The sequence below is a fragment of the Tenrec ecaudatus genome, chromosome 1, assembly GCF_050624435.1.
Source record: "Tenrec ecaudatus isolate mTenEca1 chromosome 1, mTenEca1.hap1, whole genome shotgun sequence".
Lineage (NCBI taxonomy): Eukaryota > Metazoa > Chordata > Mammalia > Afrosoricida > Tenrecidae > Tenrec > Tenrec ecaudatus.
Window position 1 is genome coordinate 56,190,406 of NC_134530.1, and position 18,911 is coordinate 56,209,316.

The 18,911-nt window shown below is 42.4% G+C and overlaps 1 protein-coding gene across 2 annotated transcripts in view; it reads left to right on the plus strand.

Moving 5' to 3' along the window:
- Positions 1-17,376, plus strand: part of S100PBP (S100P binding protein) — a 46,395-nt gene extending 29,019 nt beyond the window's left edge. For both annotated transcript variants that reach the window (XM_075553686.1, XM_075553687.1), the window contains exons 5-6: positions 11,639-11,726; positions 14,442-17,376. In XM_075553686.1, the coding sequence (XP_075409801.1) occupies positions 11,639-11,726; positions 14,442-14,580 (227 nt within the window). In that variant the 3' untranslated portion in view covers positions 14,581-17,376. The remainder of the gene's footprint in view (positions 1-11,638; positions 11,727-14,441) is intronic.
- Positions 17,377-18,911: the final 1,535 nt, after the last annotated feature.

An 18,911-nucleotide genomic window follows, 5' to 3' on the forward strand; every position in this document is an offset into this window, starting at 1 on the left:
TCTTGAACTGTCCAACGTCGTCATGTAGTGGTTACTTGTTGAACTGCAAACTTCAAGGTCAGGAGTTCTAAACAATCAACTGCTCCTCAGGAGAAAGACAGTGCTTTCTACTCCCATAAAGAGTTACAGTCCCGAAAACCCACAAAGGCAGTTCTACCCTTTATAGAGTCGCTTTGCTTGTGAGTCAGAATCGGCTGATGGCAGTGAGTTTGCTTTTTGGTTTTGGTCTAACAGAAGTCTTATCAATTCATTGCTTCCCTCTCTCACCACACAAAAGTTTTTAATTATAAGTATTTTCTTTATTGATTTTGGTTAGTATGTTTTATATTTCACTGATTTATTTCCTTTCATTTACTTTGATTTATTTCCTTTCATTTACTTCAAGGTTAATTTGCTTTCATTTTCTCACTTTAATATAAAATCTTAGAGATCACTTATTTGAGACTTTTTTTCTTTTGTGTAACTACATCCCACACATTTTGATAGGTTGGTTTTTTTTGTTTGATTTTTTTCAGTTTCATTTAATTTATAATAATTTCTGATTTCCCATGTAATTTTTTTTGCTTATGGATCAAAATTACTTAGAAATGGCATTCTTAATTTCCAGAAATTAAAAATTTTTTAATTATTTTATTGGGCATTTGTACAGGTCTTATCACAATGCATACATGCATATACATTGTGTCAAGCACATTTGTACATATGTTGCCATCATTTTCAAAGTATTTTCTTTTTTAAATCATTTTATTGGGGGCTCGTACAACTCTTATCACAATCCATACATACATCCATTGTGTCAAGCACATTTGTACATATGTTGCCATCATCATTCTCAAAACATTTTCTTTCTACTTGAGCCCTTGATATCAGCGCCTAGTTTACCCCCCTCTCTCACTCTCCCTTCTTCATAAACCCGTGACAAATTATAATTATTTTTTCATGTCTCACACTGACCACTGTATCCCTTCATCCACTTTTCTGTTGTCTGCCTCATATTTAATATTTTTAAATACATTCTAACTATTGATTTCTAACTTTAATTGTTATGATTCAGGAGTATATTTGTACTATATCATTTCACACTTAAATACACTGAGATTTTTCACTGTTTTATTGATATATGTAATATACAATGAGTCATTTATTAATATGTCATGTAGCTGTGTATAAGTCTTTCAGTGGTTTAAATATATTAAAAAGAGTTGTGCAATCACCATAATTTTAGAACATTTTCTTCATTTTTTTTTCATTTTCTTCATTCTTATATCCATTATTGCCACCTCATTTCCCCCCAGTATCCTTTGCCATAACCCTAAGAAATTATCAATCTAGTTTCTCTATTGATTTATCTGTCCTGGATTTCATATAAAGAAAATCATACCAAACAAAAATAATAATAAAATTCTCTATCCAAAGAAAACAGAAAATAAAAACTAGAGCAAGTTTAAAATGGGTCAAAAGGGAAAACAAATGGCAAGACGTTAAATTTTAACATCCACGTTCCAATACACTGTCAAAGGACAAGACTGTTCCTATCCCTGGTCAGTGGAGTGAGGGAATTTGATGGAGCTTAATCCATGTCGGGGTTCTGCAGATGGATTTGGGCCTTTCATTAGATTTTCTATGTTGTTCAGCATGTAGGTTATCTTGGTGAATAACCCCCATGCACTTAAAGAGAGAGTATTCTGATGTTGAGGGTAGTATTCTACAAATATCCATCAAGTTTTGTTGATTAATGTTGGTGTTAATTCTGATCATCTTTACCGATTCACTAAGAGTGTTTATATTGTTATATCTAATTATGAATTTATCAGTTTTTGCTTCATATATCTGAAAGTTCTGCTACTAGAGGCATAAAAATTTAGAATTATTATAACCCCTTGATAAATTGATCCCTTTATTATCACGAAAAGTCTGTCTTCATTCCTGATATTGTTCCTTGTCTTAAAGTCTACTTTGATACTAATAATCCCTCCAGCTTTCTTTTAACTACATGATTTTTCAAAAAACCTTTTTGTTTTTGCTTTACCCATGTCTTTGTATTTGAAGTCGATTATCTTGTAGACAACATAGTCTTGAGCCTTATATTTTTATCCAGTATCATAATCTCAGTCTTTTAATTGGAACTATTGTTCTATAATTTGCCATCTGTATCTTTTAATCAATTCATGGTAAGCTCATGTCTGTCAGAGTAGAACTGTGCTCCATAGGTTTTCTTCTAAGTCTCATTTCCTTTGTTGAGAATATACACATGAAAGCATCCCTCAACTCAGTCGTTTCTACATGTACAGCTTAGTGACCATGATTACACTCATTGGGGTGTGCAGACATCCTTGCCTTTCTTTTGTGAGCCTTTCCCTCCCCATTAATATCCACTTACTGCTGCCTAAGGTTTTTATGGAATCTTTTGAGTTGCTACTGTCGGTTAGATCCCATGTACATCGTTCTTAAAAGAGCATAATCTCCAGAGCGGTTGTCTCTGTAGTTGGCACCCCACCACCCGGCGTACAGAAGCTTAGTAACTGGCTTGTCCCATGAAACCATAGCCCGTAACCTCCAAACCAGCCTCACGAGGTATTGCTTGTACTCAAGCAGCTTCAGTAGCTACTCTTTATGTATGTGGTGTGTGATTGTTGTACATATATCACTTAACTTTTGCCAATTCAGCCTTTTATAGGCCAGAAACTCAACAGCACTTAGGCGCTAGCTTTGAAGTCATAGGACTTTCAATGGATGACTTTTTGGAAGTAGATATGTTGCCATCATCATTTCCAAGACATTTTCTGCGTGAGCCCTTGATACAAGCTCCTCTTTTTTTCCCTCCCTCCCTCACCCTCGTGTATCCTTGATCAATATTGTTATTTCGTATCTTAACACTGTCCTTTGTCTCCCTTCACCTACCTTTCTTTTATTCCCTTTGCGTGGGTGTGCGGTGGGTGGACACACATACACACACACACAATGATGACACACTATATATCTAATCTTGTGATGGGTTCCCCTTTTCTCCCTCATGATATTGCTACTCCGATTTCTATTCTTGGGGAGGGGGGGTTATCGTTCCTGAATTCCCTGTGTCCAGAGCTCCTATCTATACCAATGTGTTCTCTGGTCTAGCCAGATTTGTAAGTTAGAACTGGGTCATGGTAGTGGGAGGGGGGTGGTAGGGGGGAGGAAGTAGGAAGTATTCAGGAACTAGACTTGCAGCTGTTCTCAACCTGTGGGTTGCAACTGCCTTTGGAGGTCGAAAGACCCTTTCACAGGGGTCGCCCAGTTCGAAAGAGCAGCAAAATTACAGTTATGAAGTAGCAATGAAAATAATGTTATGGTTGGGGGTCACCACCACATGAGAACTGTATTTAAAGGGTTGCAACATTAGGAAGGTTGAGAACCACTGATAGAGGAATGATGTGTGATTTGTCAGTGCTATGCTACACCTTGATTGAATTATCCTTCTGTCAGGCAGAGACGGGAGTTGGTGGGTCATGCGAGTGGAGGGATGCCTGGAGCTGGAGAAACCACTTCAAGGTCACTGCGAGAGGCCAGACCTCCCCCTCCACTTCTCTGGCCTTCCAGCCCAGGTGCAGAAGGCTAACGGTTACAGATAACATGGATCATTGTTGTTTAGCCCTGGATCTGAAGACAACAAAGTTGCAGTGAAACATTCCCCAGCTACTCCCTCCCCTAGACCTGGGTAATAAAATTCTCATCCCCTCCAGGACTGCACGACTTCTCAGGCCCACAGCTGGGGACTGGTGAACCTCACCGGGAAGCTCAGGATGCTCCCATCCTTTCTCTGTAGTGGAGTCCCCTCCCTCCCTCCTGGGCAGTGCAACTTCTCTGGCCCAAATTAGGGATCCTTGAATCTTACCCCAGGAGCTCTGAAATAAACCTTTGAAATGGTTTTCTACCTTTTCTTTCTTTCTTTCCCTCACCAAATCTGCCTTACACCTTATACCACTTGTGTGTGGGGATATCCAGTTATCTACAGATGGGCTTTGGGTCTCTACTGTAACTCCTCTCTTTTGCATCAATGTGGTTATTTTGGATCTTTTGATACCTGTTGCCTGATTCCATGGATACCTCATGTTCACACAGGCTGGTGCTTCTTCCAAGTGGGCTTATTTGCTTGTGCGTGCCATTTTCAATGCTCTATGCCTTTGTATAGATCCAAGTTTCCATTCCGCCTTTTCATTTTTCCTGATAAATTCCCTTTAATATTTCTTATAGTGCAAATCACCTGGTGATAAAGTCTCTCTCGTTTAGAAAGTGTTTGTTTTGCCTTAATTTTGAAAAGCTTCTGATTTCAAAATAATTACAGATTTTGTAAGTGTCAAGGTTCACACCAGTTGTTTCTTTTCCTCTGAGCTATTTGAAAAGCAGTCTGAAAGCAGTTGTTGTAATTTTTTTGTTTAGTTTCTTGTAGCTCACACAAAATGGTTAGGTTCTGTCCATTTTTACTTTTACTGATGACCGTTAACAGCAATATATAAATTGTGATTCTGCATTTGCCGTGACTTTGAGGTCCCACATGATAAAGCACTACCAAAATGAGAAATATTCAACTTCCTGTTTCCTTCTTGTACATTTTACCTGGTCTGAAAAGGAAAATCAGTCAAGATTTATACTAATTCATTTGTATAAATGAGGTGACACATTTTCATTACTTTCCACATAATCTTTGTTTTTCCCTTTTTATTCTCATTTTATTAGTTTTTGAAAAAAACAAACACCAGGCCACGACAGCTTTCTTTCCTTCACTCTCCATTTCCTCCCCTGCCTTCGATAATTGCCTCTAAGTAATTGGCTTAAGGTTTACAGAGAGAACTGGGCTCTTAGCAACGTAGCTGGGCCTCATGGTAAAAAAGCACCAGCCAGAGAAGCAGGCCTCACAGACCCACTCAGAAATGGGTGCTTTTATTCGGTATGTAGGCTTTCCTTGTCAATTAGTGGTTGCAGTCCCCTCTAATCTTGTACGTGTCTTTGACTAGTGCTGCTGCTGCTGCTGTCTTTGCACTTCCACGTCTGTGCTCCTTCAGCCCCTGCCTGTGTGCTGTTCTCTTTCTCATTACTGAGTCTCACATTCACATTCCAAAGAAGATCTGATTGATTCACTTAAAGATCTGTTGGTGCTAGGCCACCTTTTAGTTCATTAAGCAGCTGAGAGATTTTTCTGTCCGTTACTCATGTGCCTCACTTGAGTGATTGGGCCATGCGGTACAAGGTATGGTAACATAAAACTCATCAGATTTGTATAGCAGCCACTTGTCGTCATCCAGTCTCCTTTGTTACAATTAATTTCAATTTATTAAGGACAGGTCCTAAACTGGATTTCTCCCAAACCCGTCAGCTATGTGCTCAGAGTTTAAGGCTTAGATTAATTGTCAGTCTAATTCCTGAAATGTTAGAATTTCCTCATTTCATTCTTAGCCATAAGACAAAGGACAGTCTTTCATCAACTTCTAGCCACAACTTAAAATATGCTCTCTGGATTGTTGGGCCAAGAATGCCCATCTGTTAGAGACTACAAAGAAAAGATTCAAATGTTTCCATTCTTGTTAGCCCTTCTAATTAAAGGAAGAAGAGGGTGGAGTTATGTGTTAAAATAAAGTTTTGGATTTGTAGACCTACCTGGGTTTGAATACCAGCTTTCCCACTCACTCAATAGATGAGTGGCTTTTCTCTGTTTGTTCTGGCATAGAATGAAGACTTATATTTTCTTCAGATGATTGTTGGATTAAATGAGAGGATAGATGCAAAACAATTAGCTAAGTGCCTGACATAAATGTTAGTGCTTTGTAAATGTTAGTTCCTATTGCTATTGTTAGATCATTAAATAAGTCTTATGCATAAGGGTTACCTGAGTCTACTATTAAGTTCTCAATGTGTATAAGAACTCACATTTCTTGATGCATTAGCTGAGTCCAGTCTCCCAGCTGCTTATTTAAGCCCGTGTGTGCATCCTAAAAAGGAGCCTTGGTGGCATACACGGTTAAGTGCTTGGCAGCTGACCAGAAGGTTGATGCTTGAACCCGCTCAGCAGCTGGTGAGGACAAAAACATTCCAACTCTTAGGATTCCTATAGAACAAAGCAGAACTGCCAATAGGTTTTCTGCAACATCTTTCTTGCACAGAGTTCTCCCAGAGTGGCTGTGGGTTCAAACCCTTTGGTTGACAGCCCAGCACTTAGGCACTGTGCCATTGTGACTCTTCAAGCTGTAGAGTACAATCTAGAAACCCGACGATGCAGTTCTGGTCTTGTCTTGTGGAGTTCTGAGTCGAAATAGACTTGGCAACACCTAATAATCACAACGTGCTTGCCAGTACTGCTAGGTTTACAAGACACATGTTGTAGTGTGGATGCCTGCTGTAGAATCCCATCTATGAACTGTTGGTCTTGGGAAAGGTTTTCTAGAAACTCAGTCCTAGAATGAAATTCTATTGTAACTACTTCAGAGGAGTGCGGATGGTGCCACTTTGTCTCACATGCTTTGGGTGTGTTATTAGGTGAGACCAGACCAAACCAAGCTCACTGCCATTGAGTCAGTACTGACGCCTAGTGACCCTATAGGACAGGATAGAACTGTTCTTGTGAGTTTCTAAGACCATAACTGTTCATGGGAGTAGAAAGCCTTGTCTTTCTTCAAGGAACTGCTGGTGGTTTCAAACTGCTGGTCTTTCAGATTACATCCCAATACGTAACTACTACGCCACCAGGGCTCCTTAGGAGAGACCAGTCCCTGGAAAAGGGCATCATACTTGGTAAAGTAGTGGATCAGCAAAAGAAAAAAAGGGGGGCTTGGGGGGAGAGGGGAGACCTTCGAATGAGATGGATTGATACAGTGACTGCAAAATGGGCACAAGGATAACCACAATTGTAAGGATGATTCAGGAGCTGGCAGTGTTTGTTCTGTTGTGCAGAGTTGCTATGAGTCAGAGCCAATCCGATGGCACCTCATAGGACTGTTGTAAAGAGGAAATAAGTCATGTGTGCAGCACATATGTGCTTGCTGTTGGTGCTACTGATTTATGTCCCCTAAGAGTTGGCCATTTGAAGCCTCATTGGACCTAACTTGCCAGTCTTTTCCCCGGGTTTGTTTATCTCTAGTTGCAATTGTCAGAGCAGTTTTGTAGAATCCAGGTGGTAGGAGATACGTGAACTAAAAGATATAATTTACAGATAGTCTGATAGTGCCATTTGAGATTGGACACTAGCTTTCTTTTGATGATGCTTTGGCAGGAAGATATATCCTGAAACATTTACAAAGTAACCCCCCCCCCAAAAAAAAAATCCTTTTTCAAAGGCTGGTGGGAACAAGGTACTTGGGGTATGAATAATAGAGTGTAATTCACTGTCATTGAATGGATTCACTGAAACCTCATAGGACAAAGTAGAATTGGGCCATAGGGTGTCTAAGGCTGTAGATCTATATGGTAGCCATCTGTCACACCTTTCTCCCAAAGGATGGCTCGTGGATTTGAATCACCAACCTAGCACATAACCTGAAAGTAGGGTATAGGAAAAGACCATTCTAATTAAGACTTTTGATCTTACCTTAACAAATCTAGGAATCATGGAATTTTCTAATCAGAAGCTACTTTTCCTACTTAGAGACTATTCATTTCTGATTTATATTCCCTTCACAAGGAGTTAGCTTAATATGATTTCTTTCTGTGTTAGTGAGATTGAGCATCTTTTCATTGTTTACTGGCTATTTGTATTACTTTCATGATTAGGCTGTTCACTTCTTTGACCTTTTTATTTTATTCTACCTTTGTGGAATAAAGACATTAAAGATTTGCCCAGATATGTTTCAAATATATCTTTCATGTTGTTGTTTTTATCTAGTTATACCTTTTTTCAATCACACAAAAACTGAATTTTTATGTAATGAATCTATTAATTTTTTTCATTAAAAGTATTAACTTAGAAAATTTCTGCTGAGTACTGTAAAACATCCATATTTTATGGATGAATTGATCTATCGAGTAAACAGTTTTTTCTGAGAAGTAAAGGATGGTTTGTATATTTTCTGGAGCTATGGACCATGATACTCTTGAAACTGTGGCCCTAGTGAAATATTTAACTCTTGAGCAGTGGGTTTTTGTTATAATAGTGAAATCATTTGGAAAGGTTGTAGAGAAAGTTGGTTCAACTTTAAGAATGCAGCCCAACACTGAAGGATTGTTGAAATGATATGGGAGTGGTGGTGTTGTTTTTTAAATCATTTTATTGAGGGCTCCTACCATTCTTATCACAATCCATACATCCATCCATTGTGTCAAGCACATTTGTACATATGTTGCCATCATTTTCTAAACATTTTCTTTCTACTTGAGCCCTTGGTATCAGATCCTCATTCCCCCACCCTCCCTCCCTCATGAACCCTTGATAATTTATACTTTTTTTTTCATGTCTTACACCGACTGCTGTCTGCCTTCCTCCACTTTTCTGTTGTCCATTCCCCTGGGAGGGGGTTATATGTAGATTATTGTGATCGGTTCCCCCTTTCTCCTTCCCTTTCCCCTTTTGGTATCTCTACTATTGTTATTGGCCCTGAGGGATTTGTCTGCCCTGATTCCCTGTGTCTTGAGCTCCTATCTGTACCAGTGTACATGGTACAAATCCAAAGGTAGAATTGGGTCAGGAATTGGGGAAGGAAGCATTAAAGAACTAGAGGAAAGTTATATGTTTCATTGGTGCTGTACTGCATCCTGACTGGCTCATCTCTTCCTTGTGACCCTTCTGTAAGGGGGTGTCCAATTGTCTCCAGATGGGCTTTGGGTCTCCACTTCATGCTCCCCCTCTTTCACATTGATAGGATTTTTTATTCTGGGTCTTTGATGCCTGCTACCTGATCCCATCAACACCTCGTGATCACACAGGATGGTGTGCTTCTTCCATGTGGGCTTTATTGCTTCCCTGCTAGATAAGGCCACTTGTTTATCTTCAAGCCTTTAAGACCCCAGACGCTGTATCTTTCTATAGTTGGGCACCATCAGCTTTCTTCACCACATTTGCTTATGCACCCATTTTCAGTGATTGCGTCAGGAAGGTGAGCATCGCAGAATGCTGGTTTATTAGAAGAAAGTGTTCTTGCATGAGGGAGTACTTGAGTAGAGGCCAAATGTCTATCTGTTACCTTAATATTTAACATGTAAATATATGTGCATAGATGTTTTTCCCCAGAAATGATGGTTTTCTTAAAACGTTTTATTATGGGCTCATGCAACTCTTATCACAATCCATACATACATCAGTTGTGTAAAGCACCCTTGTACATTCATGGCCCTCATCATTTTCAAAGCATTTGCTCTCCACTTAAACCCTTGGCATCAGGTCCCCCTTTTTCCCCTTCCCTCCCTGCTCCCCCCTCCCTCCCTCATGAGCCCCCCACCAGAAATGATATGTTCATTGTGCATCTTTTCACCAAAAGGTGTTTCTTGTAAGATTTGGTGAGGCTGCAACTGAACATAAGCCTGGGGCTAGAATTCTATGACAGCTTAAGAAAGCAAAAGCAAAACCCCATTGCAGTCAACTTGAATTGTGACTGGTCGTGACTGCAGCACAGGGCAGGACGACTCGGGAACTGCCGTGGGGTTTCCAAGGCTGTAACTCTCGACTGGAGCAGGCTCTCCCGGCTTTCTCCCTCTGAGCGACTGGTGCGGTTAAGTTGCAGGCTGTGGCCTCGTCTTTCTCCTGAGGCAGGACTTGTGCTAACTGTGAACTGCCCACCTTGCAGTCAGCAGCCCAACAGCTAACCATCATGCCACCAGGTCTCCTTAAATAATTTACAAAGTCCCTGCCATCAAGTTGATGTTGCCTCGTAATGACTCTATAGGACGGTGTAGAACTGTCCCTGTCAATTTCTGAGTGGCCGGTGGTTTTAAACTGCTGACCTTGCAATTAGCAGCCGAATGCATAACCACTTTGCCACTTGGGCTCCTCAATACAAAGTTCCTTAAATACACTCCAAGTGCTAACAGGAGGAAACAAAGCACCAAATAACCCAGTGCTAGTCAGACTCCTGCTGACTCCAGGTGTTGCCGAGCAGAGCTTCCCTATATGGCGTTTGCTGTGATTAGCTGCCTGATACTTAACCCACAGCGCTACCAGGGTTCTGTAGTACTGACAACAGCTACTCCTTACCAGCAATGTGGTGTTTTTGTGCTTTTATTTGTGTGCTAATTAGGCACTAAAACGGAATTTTACGCTAAATATGTTTAAATATTGTTCAATTTACTCACCTAGATGAGTAAATTGAAACAATTGAAATGACATGTTCAGGGTCACAGAGCTAGTTTAGTGGTTGGAATTTTAACTATCTGCCCAGTTTAGCTTCTTGCGGCTTCAAATAAATTAGACTTAAAAGTTGAAGTAAAGATCTTTTATGGGAACATGATAAGATGGTCTCTAGCCTAGTTCAGTTGCCCTTGGTGTTTCGGAGGGGTTAATGAGAAGCATGTGAACTAGCTGGCAGGGGGCGCCACTGTCTAGGGCAGTGGTTTTCAAAGTGTGGTTCCAGTCTCACTTAGAAATTGGTTGAAAATGCAAATTATCAGGACCCAGCAGTCTGTTTTATACTGCCTCCAGCTGATCATAATACATGTTAAATTTTAAAATAGGGAATTTCTTTCCCAAAGAATTGTTTATTTCCGATTCTGAGAAGGGGTGTAGCCTGTCTCAGCCCTTAACTACAAAATTAGCCTTAGCACACAGTGGCAGCATAAAGTCAAACAGAAGCTAATTGAATCTGGCTTAATAAGCATTTACTAAGGCAAGCATACCTCCCTGAGCCACAATTTCCCATCTCTAAATGTTATTTAGTACCTTTCTCCATACACAGGGATAGCTGGTAAAGTGTGTGGTGCTTTGCAGGCTCCTGGGTATTGGAGTAAGCAATCACCTAGAGCCAGGTTTCTTGCTTGCTAAGAGCCCCACTTCCTCTTTCTGAGCTTCTCTGATTTCTTGAAGGTATTATGCCATCTTATGTCTCTGGGCCTTTGTATTAAATATTTATTTGTTTAGACACCCTTCCCTCTCACTGACTTTTAGCTGCTTGCATATAGGTTTCTTCCCCTGGGGGGGGGGTCCTTCCATCAGCCCCACCCTGCCAATCTCTGTGCTTGCCTAGTAGCCTCTGTTTGTTCCATCACCATGCCTCAGTCTTGCAATCCACTAGCCTCAATGTATAAACTACATTGAGGAGAAGCACAACCAGTAAAGACACTCTAATAAATGTGGAATGAGTGAATATTGGCTGTCTTTATCATCATCCCTGAACAAGCTCCCCTCTCTGGTTGGTAGTTCTTGCGTTGATTGCTTGTGATAATCCTAAGTAGAAAGTACTGAGCCCAGTGCTGATTTTCTCAGTCCCTGAAAGCACATGGTAAGTTGGCTGAGCTATTCCTTACCACCGAGTCCAGCAGTTCACAACCTGTGGGTCATGACCTCTTTGGAGGTCAAACGACCCTTTCACAGGGGTCTACTGATTCACAACAGTAGCAAAATTGCAGTGATGAAGTAGCAACAAAAATAATGTTATGGTTGGGGGTCACCACCACATGAGGAACGGTCTGAAAGGGTCATGGTATTAGGAAGGTTGAGGACCACTGCCCTAGTCCTTCTGTCTCACAGGTGCCTTGGGGGAGCTACGTGCCTTGATGGACCAAGTACATCAGAAGCCAACCCCAAACTGGAAGCATCCTTCAGACCTTACCGAGCGGTGAGTAAACGGTTGAAGGGAGGAGGGAAAGGAGGGAGGTGGGGATTCAGGGTTACAGCTGTTGTTTGATTTCAGAGTGAAAAGAGAAGCAATATAGTATAATGGAATACAAACTGGACTACATTCAGGAAATCTGGATTCTAATACTCATTTAAGTAGTCTTCCTGCTTCTATTCACAACTCAGCAGCAAAAGAGATTCTTTGAAAGCCTGAGTCAGAGTCTGTGATCCTTCTGCCCAAAGTATTGAACTGCTTTCCGTCACCCATCTTCTCGTTGATATAGTCCCTGGCCAGGGCCTGCGTGACATGGTAGCTCACCTCCCTCATCTTGATTCTCTTTCCCTTTACCCCTTGCTCATTCTGCTCCAGTCAGAGTGGCTTCCTGACTGTTTTCCACCATATCAGATGGGCTTCCCCTCAGGGTCATAACACGCAGTGTGTTCTCTAGGGGTGCCAAAATGACAGCAGTTCTGAGTACGGTAGTGCCACATACAGTTATTAAGTAAATTTTGGAATGAAGTGTCAACTCAAGTCCAAGCCCTTTTACTAATTTAATGTAAGACCTTACAAGCATCTAGTTGATTTTTACTCATACTAACCTCATATAGGATTTACAAGACTGTACATCTTAACAGGAGCAGACAACTTCATCTTTCTCCCAAGGAGTGCCTGGTAGATGTGAACTGCTGACAGCTTGCAGTTAGCAGCCCAACCTAGTCTCCTTACCTCTGTTACCAGGACTCCTAGCCCTATTTACAAGTACTTGCTGAATTCTTCTTAACCTCATTAAGTCCTGTACAGATAAGGAAACAAATCCCCAGGGTAAAGACATTGCCGAAAGTTAGATATTATTTAACCTGAGTCCCCTTTTCCTTACCTACACGAGGACTTAATGCATGCCCTTGCCCTCTGAATTGTCAGTAACATTAAATGAGATGAGGTGTGTGAAGACTTCAGCAAGTACTTGCACAATGGGCTAGGTCAGTGACCAGTTCTGTTGTTACTTTTTTTAAAAATCATTTTATTAGGGCCTCATACAACTCTTACCCCAATCCATACATACATCAATTGTGTCAAGCACATTTATACATTCATTGCCCTCATCATTCTGAAAATATTTGCTCTCCACTTAAGCCCCTGGCATCAGCTCCTCATTTTTTTCCCTCCCTTCCCACTCCCCACTCCCTCATGAACCCTTGATAATTTATAAGTTATTATTGTCATATTTTGCAAAGTCCAACGTTTCCCTTCACCTACTTTTCTGTTGTCCATCCCCAGGGAGGAGGTTATATGTAGATCCTTGTAATCGGTTCCCCCTTTCCAACCCACCCTCCTTCCACCCTCCCAGTATCATCACTCTCACCACTGGTCCTGAAGGGATCATCTGCCCTGGATTCCCTGTGTTTGCAGTTCCTATCTGTACCAGTGTACATCCTCTAGTCTCACCATATTTGTAAGGTAGAATTGTGATCATGATAGTGGGTGGGGAGGAAGCATTTAAGAACTAGAGGAAAGTTGTATGTTTCATCAGTGCTACCCTGCACCCTGATTGGCTCGTCTCTTCCCCGCGACCCTTCTGTAAGGGGATGTCCACTTACTCACAGATGGGCTTTGGGTCTCCGCTCCACACTCCCCCTCATTCACAATGATATGATTTTTTGTCTTTTATGCCTGATACCTGATCTCATCAACACCTTGTGATCACATGGACTGGTGTGCTTCTTTGTGGGCTTTGTTGCTTCTGAGCTAGATGGCCACTTGTTTACCTTCAGGCCTTTAAACCCCAGACGCTATATATTTTGATAGCTGGGCACCATAAGCTTTCTTTGCCACATTTACTTATTCACCCATTTGTCTTCAGCGAACGTATCAGGGAGGTGAGCACACAATGATACGATTTTTTGTTCTTTGATGCCTGATAACTGATCCCTTTGATACTTCTTCATCATACAGGCTGGTGTGCTTCTTCCATATGAACTTTGTTGCTTGTGAGCTAGATGGCCGCTTGTTTGCCTTTGTGTGTTGTTGTTTTCAACCCTGCCTGTTTCTTATGAGCTGGAGATTTCCCAAAATGCCCTGTGCCTAGGGATTTGAACTCATGGGGAAGTCTGAGGGGAAGGAAAGGGGCCAAGAATCCCTATCTTTTAAAAGCTTCTCAGGAACAGCTAGAATTGAGAATGGCATTAAATGATCTCAGAGGGTCCTGCTCAGACCCCCCAGCTCAGCCCAGCCTAGCCCGTGACTAAAGTTTATGAGAAACTTTTCTTTCAGCCTGTGCTTCTTAATTGTTCTATTTCTAAACATTCAGTGTGACACATGATGACTTATCTTCTCTGGGAGTTCATTCTAATTTTAACTGCAGTGTCCTAAGCAACCTTGAACTGTGTCTGACCACGAGGTCTTGTTGAAGGTGCAAGCTAGACCCTGTGCTCAGTATTGGCAAGGGGGGGGGTCTTACTTGGACATCACCATGACCCCTCTATGGGAATTAAGTGCCTCTGTGTGTTGGAAGGAAACATAGTACTTGTAATGTGATTTTCACAGAAATAAAATGGTATAAAACTTCTAAGATGGTGAATATTGAAATATAAAATTAATAGTGGATTTCAAAAAATACAGCCTTAAAATAGATGTGCTGGCCTTTTCTGGATGCTGGCCACCATTCCATCTGGAACCCTTAACTTTCCTGATTTTATTCTTCCTCTCTCCTGATAGAAACTACGCCCAGTTCCGACAGAAATCACAACGATACAGTCTGACTCAGTGGGTGAACAGAAACAAAGGAAACCAACATCGGTTCCAGCATCTCACAGGTTTCCCATACGGTCCACTTGTCACATCCCATCAACAGTGAAGGTCACTACCCAGAGCAGCGTCTCGTGGTCTTTTGCTGTTTTATGCTTTATAGATTTTTGAATGTTATTTTTCAGGAGATTCTTATTTTTCAGGAGATTCTTATTTAAAGAATTTTTTACCTTTGGGGCATGATTGCTTTACTTGAATTTTTTTATTTTATTTTTATGAGAGCCTTCCTGTTTTTATGTTCTTTATAGCAGTATTAAATTGTTACCATTTTTGTTTTTTTATTTACATTGAAGGTGACCACCTCCTAAAAACCAGCATTAAGTCAAAACATTCAGGCTCCAGTAAGCACACTCACCTCTGTTCGAAGGTGGTGGCTTCTTCTGGTGCCCCAAAGGAAAGCATCATTCCATCTCCGGAAAGGAAGAGATTTGTTATTAGGCCACAAGCCAGTGGTGATTATTGCTATTGCTGATGGTTTAGGAACTGACAAGTCAGTATTTTAAGTTGGCAATCACGGGCATTTGAAGTAGATTGGAGCAGGACAAAAAAGCTTGTTGAAAGGACAGATTAGATGGGTAATCCCTTTCCTCTCCTGTCCCTCCTGCTTCCTCTCTTTTATGACTCGGTTCATTCTTCAGTAAGCTTCTTTTGCACAGTAGTGTTTACAAATCTTGTACCTCCTACAGACCAGTTGACTAACCCTCATTAAATGCCTCTTTTGTGGTCTTGTGCTTCAGCTGGTCTCTTTTGCCCATCTTAAAGGACCTCTCCTCTAGTGACCACCTTCCCTGTGTCCTGGGAGACACAGAATGCCACCTTCCTTGCTCTCTTTACTGAGGCACTGCCCTGCAGAGTCTTGACTTGGGGAGAGGCCAGCAGTGAGTGCCAGGAACTGTCAGTGAACCTCCAGTGTGCTCTGCTGAACTGCAGCTTCAAATGTGAGAGAGGTCAGAGAGGCACTCTCTAGTCTTAGTTAGCAAAGAGATGCCTTTAGAACCATGGACCCTTATAATTTCCTCATTTGGTCAAGTCCTTGATGCCGTTTCACATTACCTGCTGAAGTGAGTCTAATATAGCTGTGACTAAACCTCTGCACAAAAGCGTGGTCTGATCTTAAGATTCTAGCCAAAGTTGCTTTGTAAGGCCATCTTAGGGTGTCTTAAGCACTGGCTGGTCTCTGGTTACAGATAGCTCTAGGCTTCCCTTGGGAAGTTTGCAGTCTGGTGTTCCTGCTGTGGTTGTGCACTCTGTGAAAGTTGTACAGTTGCTGTAACACACCTGGTATTGGATTAGCTGCTGCTTGTCTGTTTTTGTTGTCTCACTATCTCTCTCTTGGTCTGTAAGTAACCCATCTTCAACATTCTATCCGACTTGGGGAAAGCTTGGTCCATCAGGGCACCAATAAAATTTGGATAAATGTCCTATGCAGCATCTGCTATCTTTGTCCAGTCACGGAGTCTTTCCCTTGGACGTTGGGTTTGGCATCTGGGACCAAGTTGCAAAGGAAAAGTTCCATTCAAAGGCAAGAGTCAAAACCTAGTCCTTTTTTTTCCTTCTAAGGTCTCCTTACAAGAGGAATCACGCAGCATAGCTGGTGAAGCAGGATCAGTCTGTGAAATAAGAGATGAGTAGCATCCCCCGTTGATGCAATGGCTGACCATACCAGTGAGGCTGCCGGAGCCCAGTCAGGAAGGGCCTAGTCACGGTGACTTAAGTGCTTGATCTGTCCACGAAGTGGTCATTGTGGACAGATTCCTGTCTAGTGGATTCAAGGTGATAAGTTTCTACTTCAAATCTTCCTGAGAACACGTGCTGACTTGCGATTGGCCCCTGTTTGGGGTATTGGTTAGGGGTACAAGCTTTGCTTTCAAGTCGGCACAGGTGTCTTCACTCTGTACAGAGGTCAGCGCATTGAGCACTCGAAAGTTCAGTGTCGATAATCCCTGCCACAGGCAGGAAAGGGACCCAGGAACCAGGGATTTCTTGGGATCCACCTCAGGACAACTTTTAAGTGGCATGGTGTCTAAAATCTAGTCTTTCAGTTGGCATGTACGTCACTCTGCCCTGAATGAGTTTGATGGAATGAGACAATCCAAACCCCGTCTTTAGAACCACAGCATAGTTAGAATGAAATGTATTTGGACTAGCCACCATTGCAGTAGTCTCATGGTCTATTGGACCACGCCCTCCTGGTAGAGGATGGGTAAGACCGGATGTGTAAGGGAGCATTGCCTGTGCCGATCAAATGAGTGAAAACGTGACAGTCACATTCCCTCTGCCCAGATAACTCTGTTTTTCCAAAGCGTTAGCAGCTTAATTGAATCTGTTCGACCGGAGGAGGAGCGGACAGTTCTCTAGTGGTTAACATGGTATTCTCTACGAAGATAAACCAAAGCCAAAGGGAACTCTGTATCTGGCATGTTCGCATTACAGGTGAAGTGGGTGGACGCTGAGGCTTTTGTCTCTTTTCAAAGTTGTGTCTCTCTTAGGTTTGGTGTTGATTTCTAAGGCCAGCATTCTGGTGGAATGCTTGCTGTATTGTTTGTTTGCCTGTTTTGAAGAAGAATTATATGCATTTAACTGCCTAGCTCTCTTCATCCTTGACAACCGACACTCACGCCACTGGGGTCTTGACAAAGCAGATTGAAGATGTGCTGCCTGCCGTTGCTTACCTTTAAGTACGGAGTCTGAAATAACCTGACAAAGGCCCTGGTTAACTTGAGTGTTGTCAGATCGATTATGAAACTCAAGTTTGGTGCCTCTCTTTATCATGTTTTTTTTTTCTTTTCCTTGTAGCAGTTGTGTTTAATGTCATTAAACTGAAATAAAAAGTTCTTGTCAGTGACATATGTGCTGTGGCCGTCTGTTGCGGGCTCTGAAGGAAGGCACTGCCTTCCACCTTTGCGGAGGTAGATTGGACGGGTATGGGGGGGTGGCAGCAGTTAGAACATGGGACCAGGGAGGTGAGGGTGCTTGCTCCCTATTATTTTGAGGGTAAATTACAGTGTTAGGCAAGGCGTGTCAGCAGTCCACACACATGCTGAAATTGATTGGGGTCTGTGTCAGGAGCCTGAATATCACCCGTGTTTTCTGCAGGGGGGCAGGTGGCTTGACGCAGATAGGCAGCCGCTGCCTTGCATTCCTGCCAGTGGCTGCATGGTGGGGAGCTGACATCCTGCCTCTCCAGAGCTGGCCCTGAGGAAGCCAGGCCATCTTGGGGCATGCTCCATTTGAAGGCCATGTGAGAAACCAGAATCGGTAGTACACCACTGATTATTCTTACTCAGTTTCCTTGACTGCTAGGAGCAGGGGTGAAGGTCGGGGAGTGAGTGGATGTGGAAACGCATTCCTTAGATCCTGCAGGTGAGCCTAGGTTCTTAGAATTACTCCCGGGAGCCAGGATGAAAGGGAAAGCAATAGTAGCTTGTCGCCTCTGTTAGCCCCTCATGCTGAGACGGTAAGTGCAAAGTGTCTGGGCAGGCTCGCTGTCCTGTGTACTGTAAGTTGGGCTTAGAATATGTGCTCTACGGTCTGGACGAAAGGCTCAGTATACACTTGCTAAGCACTCAGCTGTGTGCCTTTGTCTGGCTGGCGCACTCTTGGCCCATCCACGTCCATTTTGTTCCTGTCGGGCGCAGATGATCCTTTGTCCTGCAATCGCTTGTTTCCTTTCTAGCTGTGTGTGCCTCCTGCCGTCAGCAGCACACTCGGGGACCATGCTGGATCCTCTGAAGTGCTGCTGTTCCTTCCCCTGCTTGCTCTGTGGTCTGGAAAAGTAGAGAGGAAAGGAGAGCAGCCTTCTCAAAGAGCACTGAGATCATTCTCCAACGAGCTGGCGTAGAGCTTTTTTAGGAGCAAACACCAGCCACCTGAAAACTAGAAAGCAGAGTTCCCTGCTTTTCTCAGTGTCGTCCTGGTTTGCTGGGAGAAAACAGAATGATTCCTAAGGCAACTCGAGGGTGTGCTTGCTTCGGATGCCAGAGCACCTGTCGGGGAAAATTTCCACTGGTCACAGGAAGTATCAGCTGGTCAGTGGAGGGATTCCATCATGAACAGGCTCCTGCCTGGTCAATCCCCACACCTGTTCTCCCCACGACAACTGGAGCACATCACAGAATAGCCAGTCCTCTCCAGCATGGGGGGGAGGGAATCTTCCTGACAGCCTTCGAGTCCAAGTGATAGTCCTAAAACGTTGTGCCACTGGACAATGACTGCATTTGTATACAAAGGCCTCTTCCAGTTCAGGTTTCCCATCTACAGGAGAAATGTCTGCTTTTCTCTTTCTCTCTTTTTAAAGGTTTGAACAGAAAGGGTGAGTTTATTGCAGTAATTTTGTTTTTAAAATTTTTTTAAAATTATTATCAACACAGCATTAATCTA